The 13,088-nt window shown below is 38.9% G+C and overlaps 1 protein-coding gene across 2 annotated transcripts in view; it reads left to right on the top strand.

Moving 5' to 3' along the window:
• The window catches only part of LOC110153283 (gamma-aminobutyric acid receptor subunit beta-3-like), a 174,596-nt gene that overhangs the window by 112,736 nt on the left and 48,772 nt on the right, over positions 1-13,088 (top strand). For both annotated transcript variants that reach the window (XM_055163606.1, XM_055163613.1), the window contains 2 exons: positions 7,842-7,924; positions 11,283-11,420. In XM_055163606.1, coding sequence (XP_055019581.1) covers positions 7,842-7,924; positions 11,283-11,420 — 221 coding nt within the window. The remainder of the gene's footprint in view (positions 1-7,841; positions 7,925-11,282; positions 11,421-13,088) is intronic.

The following is a 13,088-nucleotide window of genomic DNA, read 5'->3' as shown; positions in this document are numbered from 1 at the left end:
TGCTAAACCAGGTCTAAACCAGGTCTAAACCAGGTCTAAACCAGGTCTAATCCAAAGCACTGTAAACCAGGTCTAAACCAGGTCTAAACCAGGTCTAAACCAGGTCTAAAGGTCTAAACAAACAGGTCTAAACCAGGTCTAAAATCAAAGGTAAACAGGTCTAACCAGGTCTAAACCAGGTCTAAACCAGGTCTAAAGGTCTAAACCAGGTCTAAACCAGGTCTAAACAAGGTCTAAACAAGGTCTAAAGTAGGTCTAATCCAAAGCACTGCTAAATCAGGTCTAAACCAGGTCTAAACCAGGTCTAAACCAGGTCTAAACAAGGTCTAAACCAGGTCTAAACCAGGTCTAAACAAGGTCTAAACCAGGTCTAAACAAGGTCTAAAGTAGGTCTAATCCAAAGCACTGCTAAATCAGGTCTAAACCAGGTCTAAATCAGGTCCAAATCTGGTCTAAATCTGGTCTAAATAATTTCTAATTCAAAGCACTGCTGAACCAGGTCTAAATCAGGTCTAAACCAGGTCTAAATCAGGTCTAAACCAGGTCTAAACCGGTCTAAACCAGGTCTAAACCAAAGCACTGCTAAATCAGGTTTAAAGCAGGTCTAAAGCAGGTCTAAATTAAGTCTAAAGCAGGACTAAAGCAGTCTCAAGCAGGTCTTGGGTGTTTGTTTTTGTGTAGTTGCTCTGATTATGTACACACACGCCTGTGGACTAAACCAGGTCTTGAAGTAACATTCTAACATGACTTAAAGCTCACAAGAGTCCATTTTACGTAATATAAGACCATTAAATCTGTCATTGACATTGCCGTTGCTGGACGTTTGATTTGTATTTGGCCACAGAGCAGATAAAGAGGATTAAAAGTCAAGCATCAGAGCACCTCCCGTCTCGTTTTTAGGTTAAACATTAAAACAGCTCCACTAGAATAGAAATAGAAAGAGCACGGACCATAGAGTCTGCAGTTCTCGTGTGATTTTGAGCAGGCAGCTGTTGTTTGATTCGACATTAATTTGAATTCCCATTGAAGTGGCAGTGGCAGGTTCACAAGACACACACATGAATATGGAGACTTTGAATTATTAGCAAGTGCTCGTAATACATGGGGGGTTTGGTGAAACTAAAGCAGGTCTGAACCAGGACTAAATGAGGACTAAAGCAGGTCTTAATCAGGACTAAAGCAGGTCTTAATCAGGACTAAAGCAGGTCTAAATTAGGACTAAATTAGGACTAAATGTGGACTAAACCAGGGCTGAACCAAGTAGTGTAAATTACAGTAAAGTAAAGCCACATCAGGTTTAAGTAGAACTAAACCAGGACTTACTAGGGGTGCATTTATTCCACATACAGCACATGGAAACTGAGACAAACTGGAACTAAACCCAGAACAAAATCTGGACTAGCTCAGAACCAAACCAGGTCTACATAAGGACTAAACTGGTCTTAAACCAGGTTCAAACCAGGATAAAATAAACAAGCCTAACTCTACTGTCACTATTTATCTATTATATTTCTCTCAATTTATTCAAATAAACCAGGAGTAAATAAGGGTACAGTAACTTTGGAGAGATAATACTTAGCCTTGACTAAACAAGGACAAATCCTAGAAAAAAACTAGACAGAACTGTAGCCTCATATTAAGGCTGAATCAGAACTGATTAGAAATAAATAAAAAAAATTGTAAAAAATAGTGTCATCTCTCAAACAAAGTTATAAAGTGAACTTTCTGAAGGTTGTTTGGTCATTTTTACAATCTTCTTCCTGGTTTGATTCTACAATCAAACCAGGACATAACCAGGTCTAAACCAGGTCTAAACCAGGTCTAAACCAGGTCTAAACCAGGACTAAACCAGGTCTAAACCAGGACTAACCAGGTCTAAACCAGGTCTTGGATGTTTGTTTTTTTGTAGTAGCTCTGATTATGTACACACACTCAGCCTGTCGTCTAAAGCAGGTCTATACCAGGTCTAAACCAGGTCCAAACCAAGTTTAAACCAGGTCTAAACCAAAGCACTGCTAAATCAGGTCTAAACCAGGTCTAAACCAGGTCTAAACCAGGTCTTGGATGTTTGTTTTTTTGTAGTAGCTCTGATTATGTACACACACTCAGCCTGTCGTCTAAAGCAGGTCTATACCAGGTCTAAACCAGGTCCAAACCAAGTTAAACCAGGTCTAAACCAAAGCACTGCTAAATCAGGTCTGAAACGGGTCTGAAGCAGGTCTTGGGTGTTTGTTTCATGTAGTGGCTCTGATTATGGGAGCTGTGTTCAAACCTGATTTAAATCAGGACTAAATCAGGACTAAAACAGGTCTAAAACAGGTCTAAACCATGTCTAAAACAGGTCTAAACCATGTCTTGGATGTTTGTTTTTGTATAGTAGCTCTGATTATGGGAGCTGTGGTTCAAATCTGGTTTAAAGCAGGACTAAATCAGAACTAAACTAGGACTAAACTAGGTCTAAACCAGGTCTAAACCAGGTCTTGGGTGTTGTTTTTTATGCAGTAGCTCTGATTATGTGAGCACACTTGGCCTGTGGTCCAAACCCGGTCTAAAGCAGGACTAAACCAGCACAAAACCAAATCTAAACCAGGTCTAAACCAAAGCACTGCTAAATCAGGTCTGAAACGGGTCTGAAGCAGGTCTTGGGTGTTTGTTTTCATGTAGTGGCTCTGATTATGGGAGCTGTGGTTCAAACCTGGTTTAAATCAGGACTAAATCAGGACTAAACCAGGTCTAAAGCAGGTCTTGGGTGTTTGTTTTTGTGTAGTGGCTCTGATTATGCGCGCACACTCAGCCTGTAGTCTCGTGTGGTCTCTGGAGTTGAGCAGATGAAAGAGGAGATGTGCTGGGCTCTGGGAGGGCCTCCTACATAAATGTAAGTCAGGTACAGAGCAGAGACGGCACCTGCAGAATACTGAGCAGCTTTCAGGGAATACTGGAGGAGAAGAAACACGGCCTTTGTGGGGAACTGAGCTTTTAATATTCTACTTTTCTTTTTTACTCACAGTTGTAAAAGGAGTGACGCTGGTTTTTGATATTTAGGGCTGAACAATTAATCAAACTTGAATAGCGATGGAGGTTCAGTCATTTGTAATTGTCAGTGATCATCTCGGGTCTTTTTAATCAAGACGTTTACAGCCAGTCCTCAGTAAAAGTGTGTGGTTTGGAGCGCAGACTTTTTAGGAACAAATTTAGTTTTGTGCTGAATTAATAATAATAAAGTTCAATATTACACAAAATGGATTCTTACGAGCTTTAAGAATCATTCGTTCATTATTTTTTCTAAATAAAAACGAAAATAAGAAGGAACAACTGTTTTCTTCAACTGTTTTATTGTCTCCAAAAGCAAAATGAAAAAATGAATAACGTTTTCGATTTTGTGTTTAAATGAAGAATGGAAAAAAACAGATTACGGCCGTTTTCCTGGATGCTGGACTTTTGTCATACAGACTGAACCAGGACTGAATCAGGACTAAAACAAGACTAAACTAGGACTAAACCGTTTTCAGTCCTGGTCTGGTCCCAGTCTCAGTCCTGGTCTGGTCCCTGTCTTGGTCCTGGTCTGGTCCCGGTCTCGGTCTCGGTCCTGGTCTGGTCCCGGTCTCAGTCTCGCTCCTGGTCTGGTCCCGGTCTCGGTCCCGGTCTCGGTCCCGGTCTCGGTCCCGGTCTTGGTCCTGGTTCCCGTCTCGGTCTGGGTCTGGTCTTAGTCCCGGTCTGGTCCCAGTCCCGGTCTCGGTCCCAGTCTGGTCCCGGTCTCAGTTCCGGTCTCAGTCCTGGTCTCAGTCCTGGTCTCAGTCCCAATCTGGTCCCGGTCTCAGTCCCGGTCTCAGTTCTAGTCCTGGTCCCAGTCTCGGTCCCAGTCTGGTCCTGGTCTCAGTCCCGGTCTCAGTCCCGGTCTCAGTCCCAAGGTCTCAGTCCGGTCTCAGTCCTGGTCCTGTTCCCGGTCTCAATCCTGGTCTCACTTCTGGTCTGATCTCGGTCTCAGTCCCGGTCTCAGTCCCGGTCTCAGTCCCAATCTGATCCCCGTCTTGGTCCGGGTCTGATCTTAGTCCCGATCTGGTCCCGGTCCCGGTCTCAGTCCCGGTCTCAGTCCCGGTCTCAGTCCTGTCTCAGTCCTGGTCTCAGTCCCAATCTGGTCCCGGTCTCAGTCCCTGTCTCAGTTCTAGTCCTGGTCCCAGTCTCGGTCCCAGTATGGTCCTGGTCTCAGTCCTGGTCTCAGTCCTGGTCTCAGTCCCGGTCTCAGTCCTGGTCTCAGTCCTGGTCTGGTCCCGGACCTGGTTTAGTCCTGGTTTAGTCCTGGTTTAGTCCTGGTTTAGTCCTGGTCAGTCCTGGTTCCCTGGTTTAGTCCTGGTTTAGTCCTGGTTCAGTCCTGGTTTAGTCCTGGTTCAGTCCTGGTTCAGTCCTGTTCAGTCTTGGTTCAGTCCTGGTTAGTCCTGGTTCAGTCCTGGTTCAGTCCTGGTTCAGTCCTGGTTTAGTCCTGGTTTAGTCAGTCCTGGTTAGTCCTGGTTTAGTCCTGGTTCAGTCCTGGTTCAGTCCTGGTTCAGTCCTGGTTTAGTCCTGGTTCAGTCCTGGTTTAGTCCTGGTTTAGTCCTGGTTTAGTCCTGGTTCAGTCCTGGTTCAGTCCTGGTTTAGTCCTGGTTTAGTCCTGGTTCAGTCCTGGTTCAGTCCTGGTTCAGTCCGTCATCACAGTTTAAGTCAGGGAAACGGGAAACGGCCGTTATCTGTTTTTTCCATTATTCATTTAAACACAAAATCAAAAACTGAAAAAAGAATCGTTATCTGTTTTTTTCATTTTGGTTTTGGAGACAAATAATGAAGAAAAGATTTTTTTTTTTGTGTGTTTTGTTATTTTTGGTTTTATTTTGAAAAACAAATGAACAAATGATACCCGTATTGTTAAGCCACGTTATAATGTTGTTACCTCCTAAAAACATTCCTTATCATCCTAAACGTGCAGGGTTTGTGCGTTAAACATGTGTGAGTGAAACAAAACCCAACTCCAGGTCAGGAGGAAACAACATTATATCATAGATCGGAAACATGAGCGTCACACGAGCCCTTTCATTCCGACTCAGCATCCTTCTCTCTCCCGCTGGCTCCCTGCCAACTAGAACGCCCAATCAACCGCAATTTGCATCTCGTGTTTATTTTTAACATCTTTTTAGGAACAGTTTGAGCCTCTGCCGGAGATAAACAAAACTCCACTCCCCAGAGATCATCTTCAGACTCTTCTCTAAGTCTCAATTTCCTTTTGACGTTTTCGCTGGAGTGGACAGATTCACACGAAGTCTTGATCAAAGCTCGTCTCCTGTGATCAATGCTATATAGAGATAAATATAGTAATGAAGTACACGTAGCAAAGTACTTTACAGATACCGGAGCAAAAAAATACTCTAGTAACAGTATTAAAGTACATGTTTAAAAATGTAGTATTTCACACAGATTTAGATCTAATCAAACTTCAAATGCAGTGATTCTGATAAAGATTTATGCTGAATTTTTGTTCAGTAAAAATAACTGAATTCATTTTTTTTGTTTGTATTTTTTGTTTGCTCAATCTTATCAAGCCTTTTCAGCAGGTCTCAAACAGTAATAACAAATACTTTTACTTTTCAGTCCTGTTCAAAAATGTAATTGAATAGAAAGTACAGATACCTGCTCTCAGATGTAGTGAAGTAAAAGTAAAAAGTATCCATTATATATATAAAATATAACTAAGTAAAGTTCAGATACATATAATTGTTACTTAAAGGTGCACTGTGTAACTTTTCTAGTGGAGAGTCCCACATCTGCTTGTCTCCATGCCTCTGATGGCTTTGCTTTGTCTGCGATGTTCCACAGTATGGCATTAATCAAATACTGTAAAACTTGTATTTATTAAATTACGGTTATTTTTATTTCTTTAAACTAAACCGCAAAAAACATGCATTATTTCTATGAGCAGGTCGACTTCTCCACAGATCTGACCTGTGATGTGGCCTGCTTGTCGCCATGGAGATAGTTAAATTAAATACCATATTGTAGAACATTTTAGGAAAAAAAAAAAAACATCAAGCAGGTGACGGACCGCCCACCAAAACACACAGTGCACCTTAAAGTATAAATGACTTTAATAACTTTAAGTAAAAACTGTATCTGTACTTAAATATATTTTACAGTGAACACTTTTTACTTTTACTTCACTACATTTGAGAGCAGATATCTTTGTAATCCATTACAGACTGGAAAAAAAGTACTTTTCAGGGGTTATTTTACCATGTTTGTGGTGACATCCTGAAGTTTTTGAGTTCAGCTTTGAGTAAATAAACAAAAGTATTTTGTATCATAGACCTGCTAAAAACACTTCATTAATTAAAATACGAAAAGAAAAAGGAAAAAAAATTACAAATCTTTACCAACTTATCTGTTTTGGAAGGTTTATTACATCTCAAAATCAGCATGAAATACTTAAATAGATTTTTCACATTATACTTTCTACTTTTTTTTCTCCAGTATTTGTACTTTTACTTAAGTATGGACATAGTTCTTCATAGTACTTCTTCCAGCGTCGGTATACAGTTACACAGTCAGTATGTAATGTGAGACTGTGTGAGGAAGAGCCCAGAGGGATGGACGTCGAGTTTCCTGTTCAGATATAAACTCCCAGTAAAGTACCAGCTCAGAAAAGAAAAGAGGATTTAAAGGTGCACTGTGGAACCTTTGTGCTGGAGGTTAACCATGCACCACCTGTTTCCATGGAGATGTTTGCTTTGTCCTGGATTTGTCCAATTTGCGAACCACTCTCGATTGCTCTACAGTGAACACTTGCTGGTTTGATCCTTACTGCCTCCTCCCTCTCCTCTTTCCTTGCTTCCTTTCCTCTTTCCTCGCTTCTTTACTTCCTTCCTTCCTTCCTTCCTTGCTTTCTCTCCTCCTCCTCACCCCACCTTCCTTTCCTCCTTCCTTGCTTTCTTCCATCTCTCCTTTCCTCCTTTTCCTCCTCCCTCTCCTCCTTCCTTGATTTTTGGCTTCCTTTTCTTTCTTCCTTAATTACTGCCTTTCCTACTCCCTCTCCTCCTTCTTTTCTTGCATCCTCCCCTCCTCCCTCTGCTCCTTCCTTGCTTCTTTACTTCCTTCCTTCCTTGCTTTCTCTCCTCCTCCTCCTCCTACCCCGCCTTCCTTTCCTCCTCCTACTCCTGCTTCCCTGCTTCCTTACTTCCTTTTCTTCCTTGCTTCATTGCTCCCTCTCCTCCTTCCTTGTTTTGTGACTTCCCTTCCTTCCTTCCTTCCTTCCTTCCTTCCTTTCCTCCTCCCTCTCCTCCTTCCTTGCATCCTTCCATCCGTCCTTTCCTCCTTCTTCTCCTCCTTCCTTGATTCCTTATTTCTTTGCTTCCTTTCCTTCTCTTTCTCCTGCTTCCTTGCTTCCTTACTTCCTTTTCTTCCTTGCTTTATTTCTCCCTTTATTTTCATCCTTGCCTGCATCCTCTCCTCCTCCCTCTGCTCCTTCCTTGCTTTCTCTCCTCCTCCTCACCCCGCCTTCCTTTCCTCCTCCCTGTCCTCCTTCCTTGTGTCCTTCCATCCGTCCTTTCCTCCTTCTTCTCCTCCTTCCGTGATTCACTATTCTACTTCTCCTGCTTCCTTACTTCCTTTTCTTCCTTGCTTCATTGCTCCCTCTCCTCCTTTCTTGGTTTCTGGCTTCCTTTCCTTCCTTATTGCCTTACCTCCTCCCTCTGCCCCTTCCTCGCTCCCTCTCCTCGTCCTCTTTCCTGTCTCTCCATCTCGCTGTCATGTGCCATGTGTTGAGATGACTTCATTCACACACCTCTGTCTCTGTGTGTGTGTGTGTGTTTCTGGTGTTTCAGGATCACCACCACAGCAGCCTGCATGATGGATCTGAGACGTTACCCTCTGGACGAGCAGAACTGCACCCTGGAGATCGAGAGCTGTGAGTAGAAAGCACCAGGAAAAATGAAATGAAATTAAATAAATAAAACACAAATTATACAAAAAAACATCTTTGTGAGTGAGCGGTTGAGATTTAGAAAGCGTTTTTATGTGTTAGTGGAGGCTACGATTTCAGAGCTGGCAGGATTAAGAAAAAAATTACCAGATGCTTTGAGATGCTTTTGGAGTCCATATCAAACACTGCACGAAGGAGGAGTAACAATAAACCAGAAGCTCAAAAGGGAACGTGACGTGCATTCATTTTTTAATTTTTTGGTACCATTATTAGTCCTCAAAAGGAGTAGGATGAAGTTTAGAAAGCTTATCAAGTCCTACCCACATTTATTTTGTATTATTTCATTAAAAAATAAAGTGGAATTAGGGTTTAAAATACAATAAAATAAAATAATCTCTATGTGTTTGCAAATAAACTTAGGCTTGGTTTTAAAATTCAGAAGATTCAGTTTGAAAAGTGCTGTGATTTCATTTGCATAACTTTTTTTATAACTATTTGCATAACTTTATTTATTACTTTATTTACTTTTAATTATAATCACTTTATTTATAACATTTAAAACAGCTTATGACACAAAAACAATTGAGGTCAGGGGATGGAACAAATAACTAATATCAAAATCACATTTGTTACATCTGAATCACCGAGTACTCTCACTGTTAGTAAAATCCAGATACTTTTCCCAGTGTCTTTTTTCCCAAATGTGCAGTCTCATTTTCAAGAGGGACCAGCTGACCATAAAACTATGTACATTTCCACAAAACGCAATTAAACAGTAAGATTAAATTATTAAATTACAATATACAGTCTATATTCTAATAATTGGAGATGGTCTGTGTACAACATGATAACTGTGTACTTTCTTTGTGCCTGGTGGGATATAGAAATTTGAATAATTATCCATATAAATCTATAAATAGACTTAAACACATACATAAACACACAGAACTGTCTGGGACCATCTGGTGGAGGTTGAACACCTGAATGATCCAACTGCACATACAACACACAAACGGTGGTGTTGGCATTGAATTTATAATTAATTGTTGCAGTATGCTTTATTATATATTTGTTTTTAGCCATATTTAAAGTCGCAATATGGAACTTTTCTGATGGAGGAGCTGCTTGTCTCCATAGAGAAATTAGTACATTGGCGGGAATATGCAACTGTACGGTATTAAAGATGTATATCTCCATAGACATAAGTTATTTGTAAGTAAAACACCTTTATCTTTAGTAAGTGTAATGCCATACTGTGGAACATTCCAGGCAAAACTATGCAATCTCCGTGACGACAAGTGATGGACTGTCCATCAGGGAATTTATAAAGCTCTTTAAACATCTTATTTTTGGCATTTGTCAGATCCAAATTTGCATCAAAATTCATTCTGATAAACGCGGACACCCTACATATAATCTGCTTTCTGTTTTTATTATTCTTTAAATATGTTAATTTTAAGTTAAATATGAGCCCAACGTTTGTGTGAACACCATATTTAACTGCTAAAAAGCTTGAGCAAATAGATGGAGAAATATCGAAGCCAAATTATTTCAATGTAATATTTCAAGTGTTTTTATAAAAATACATGTTAAATATATAATATATAATATATATAATGTTAAATAAAATGTTTGTGAACTCTACTTAACTTAAATGAAGGTGACTGACACAAATTTGGCAAATGAGGAATATCAGCTATTCTTTAAAGGCAATATGATCATTTTAACATTCTTAGATCATATTATAAACCTAGAATTATCCTTTTTGGTGATTATAATATAGATTTACCATGCACTACGTACTTTTAGTAGTGGCTAATTTAAAGATGTCCATATAATTAACATAATGGACAGCAGCAAAACTTCTCTGCTGCTAATTTAGTCCTTTTTAATCAATTTCTCGTTCTCACCTCTCACTCTGGGGAAATAAGATGCTTGTTTTTGTGTCAGTTTGTGATTCGCCCCCTGCTGTTTGCGGACGGAAACTCACGTCAACACATTTCATTAAACAAGTCCGCTGTGGGGTGTTCATTTGTTAGAAGGATGTCTTTACAATCTACATCAGTGTCATTGTTTTTGCTTACTGTTGTAATTTATGACATTATAGCGAAAATACAGCTCTACTCAAAGGCTGATTTACACCTATAGTCCCCGGGGAAATAAAGAGATCCGTTGGGTTGATGTCTGTGTTGGTTTTGTTAAATTAAAGTCTCTTCAAGGCACTTTTTTCAAGTTTAAAGGTCTTATATTACATTAAACTGACTCTTGTGAGCTTTAAGCCATGTTATAATGTTGTTACCTCCTCAAAAACAAACCTGGAGTTGTGTTTAGTCTCATTCACATGTGTCTGTATGCATCTCCAAAGCTCAAAATGCTCTCTTCCACCTTGTGATGTCATGAAGTGGTAGCTACCTTTTACATTTTGTTCAGTATTAACTTTATAGACAGTATCAACTTTATAGAGGATGTACTATCTGTATTATCAGTTATTTAATGTGCTTATATGACAGGTTAGTCGTTGTTGAGTAATTTAAGATTTGAAAAATAAAAAAAGTTGCCTAATTTTTCTTAAAGATTGAAAATAATAAATAGTTCATAATAATTTATCATTTTACTGGTTATGACTTTTTAAATCTGCTATATAATGCAAAACTTCACACCATGTTATAATGTTGTTACCTCCTCAAAAACATGCCTGGAGTTGTTTTTGTTTCATTCACACCTTTATTATTATTATTATTAAGGTGTACGTCTCCACCTTGTGATGTCATGAAGTGGTAGTTTTCAAGTTAATAGCTACCTTCTAACTTTAGTTCAGTAGAGATTGCCAATTCCAGGTCTGAAATCATCCAAATGATTCTAGTGAAAGTCTATGAAGTTTAAAAACACAGTGAAGCACTTCCTGTATTATCTCATGACATCACAAGGTGGAACAGAGTGTTCTCCATTTGAGAGAAGAACAAAACACAACTCCAGGTATGTCTGTGATGAAGAAGACCCTTTTAAATAATTGTTTAATTTGTAATCTGTGCAAAAAAATACATGATTGGCAAGTGAATCTACATTGTAATCAAATTTTTTCTTATTTATTTATTTAGAAATTATAATACCAAAATGTTGTTATCCTCAATTCAAACTTCAGACATGTTTCTGCCTGGCCACACTCCCCCTCGCTCCAGCTGTCCTTTATAACTCTGCATAAATCAGACAAGTCCCCACAACTCTCACACAGATGGGCCCAAAGTATCTGTATATATGATGTATAATGTGAATATATGTGTTTATCTGTCTGTCCGTCTGTCTGTATAATGTGAATCTATGTGTTTGTGTTTGTGTATTATAGATGGGTACACCACCGACGACATCGAGTTTTACTGGAAAGGAGGAGAGGAAGCTGTTACCGGGGTGACCAGGATCGAACTTCCGCAGTTTTCCATCGTCGACTACAAACTTGTGTCCAGGAATGTTGTCTTTTCCACAGGTAAGTCCAGATAATATTTGTGTGTAGAGATTTTCCAAATACACAAGTATGTTTAATAGTTGAGGATAAACAGAAAACAAAAGATGCAGACAGAATTATGGTTATAACATAAGTTTCTCTAACAATCCCAAGCAAAAGTATTACATTTTATATTTTAGTTCATCTCTTGTATTTATACTACAAAGTTTGCTACATTGGTAAAACTACTACTACTATACAATATCTACGTGCTACTATTACTGCTACTACTACTGCTACTATTGTACTGCTACTGCTACTGCTACTGCTACTGCTACTGCTACTACTACTACTACTACTACTACTACTACTACTACTACTACTACTTTAAATTTATTCATGTAAAGCACTGTAATCTCTGAAAAGCTCTATACAATATCTACTTACTACTATTACTGCTACTACTACTTTTAGTATTGTACTGTTACTGCTACTACTACTACTACTACTACTACTACTACTACTACTACTACTACTACTACTACTACTACTACTACTACTACTTAATTTATTCATGTAAAGCACTGTAATCTCTGACAAGTGCTATACAGTATCTACTTACTACTATTACTGCTACTACTACTGCTATTTGCTTACTACAATACTACCTACTAGTACTACTGTTTCAGGGTTTTATACTTCAGTTGCTACTACTAGTACTATTACTACTAAACATCCTAAAAGCTTCTCTACTTAATTTAATATTTTCACTTCTAATCAAATCCAAAATTCAGCAGGAAGTCTGGATCATGTTTAAAGCAGTTTTTAAATTTGTGCTAGATTTTTGTTTTATGTAGATGGTCTCAGTGAAGATATTAACAATGAAGTCCCTTTTTCTTACAATTTAAAAGGAAATTCTTACTTGTATTCATTTTCATATTTTCAGCTACATGCTTTTTTTTCTTCTTATTCATTTTTAGAAAAAGCCCAGTACCCACAATTTTCACTAATAACCAAACCAAAGCTTAGAGATTTTGTCATTAAACATCTATATTGCATTTATTCATTAGCGTGCTTCTGTTGTTCAAAAATACATGAAGTTTAAGTTTAATGCTACACCATGGAACATTCTAAACAAAGAAGTATATTTGTTTATTTATTTATTTTACAAAAAAGGTATATAAACATTTAGAATAGTTTGTGCAAGTCTTGTAAAAAGGGAACTCCCCAGAAGCTACTTGAGCTTATAAAAGAGGCCCCAGATAACATCTCCATGGAGACAAACAAGTGGTGGGCTGACCAGTAGAAAAGTTACACAGTATTATAAAGTATGTGTATGTAGCATTGGATTGCCTATCTTCTCCCCTCCTCTGTTGTGTCTCTACAAACAGAATTTCATGGGAAACGCTGTTAAATGTTTCATGATATTGTTCGAATCAAAGCCTGGCCTGTTTTCAATCTGATTATTTCATCAATGTCTGTGGTGGAAAACACGATCCAGGGCGTGCGGCGCTGATCTGAAGAGCCAAAGTTCTGCTCATCAGCGCAGCTAATTAGTCTGAAGCTGGAAAACACGAGCGGTCTTTGAAGTATCCCTCAAGATATATGCCCAGAGTGAAGCCAGTGCTCCAGCTAAACACACGCAGAAGCCATGTTAGATATAAGAGCCAGAGATGATCACATGTTTACAGCTTCTACACAGCTAAAGCA

This window comes from Boleophthalmus pectinirostris, unplaced genomic scaffold, assembly GCF_026225935.1.
Source record: "Boleophthalmus pectinirostris isolate CB_2022bp ecotype Guang Dong unplaced genomic scaffold, ASM2622593v1 HiC_scaffold_11, whole genome shotgun sequence".
NCBI classification, from domain to species: domain Eukaryota; kingdom Metazoa; phylum Chordata; class Actinopteri; order Gobiiformes; family Gobiidae; genus Boleophthalmus; species Boleophthalmus pectinirostris.
This window is presented reverse-complemented; position numbering and strand designations above follow the sequence as displayed.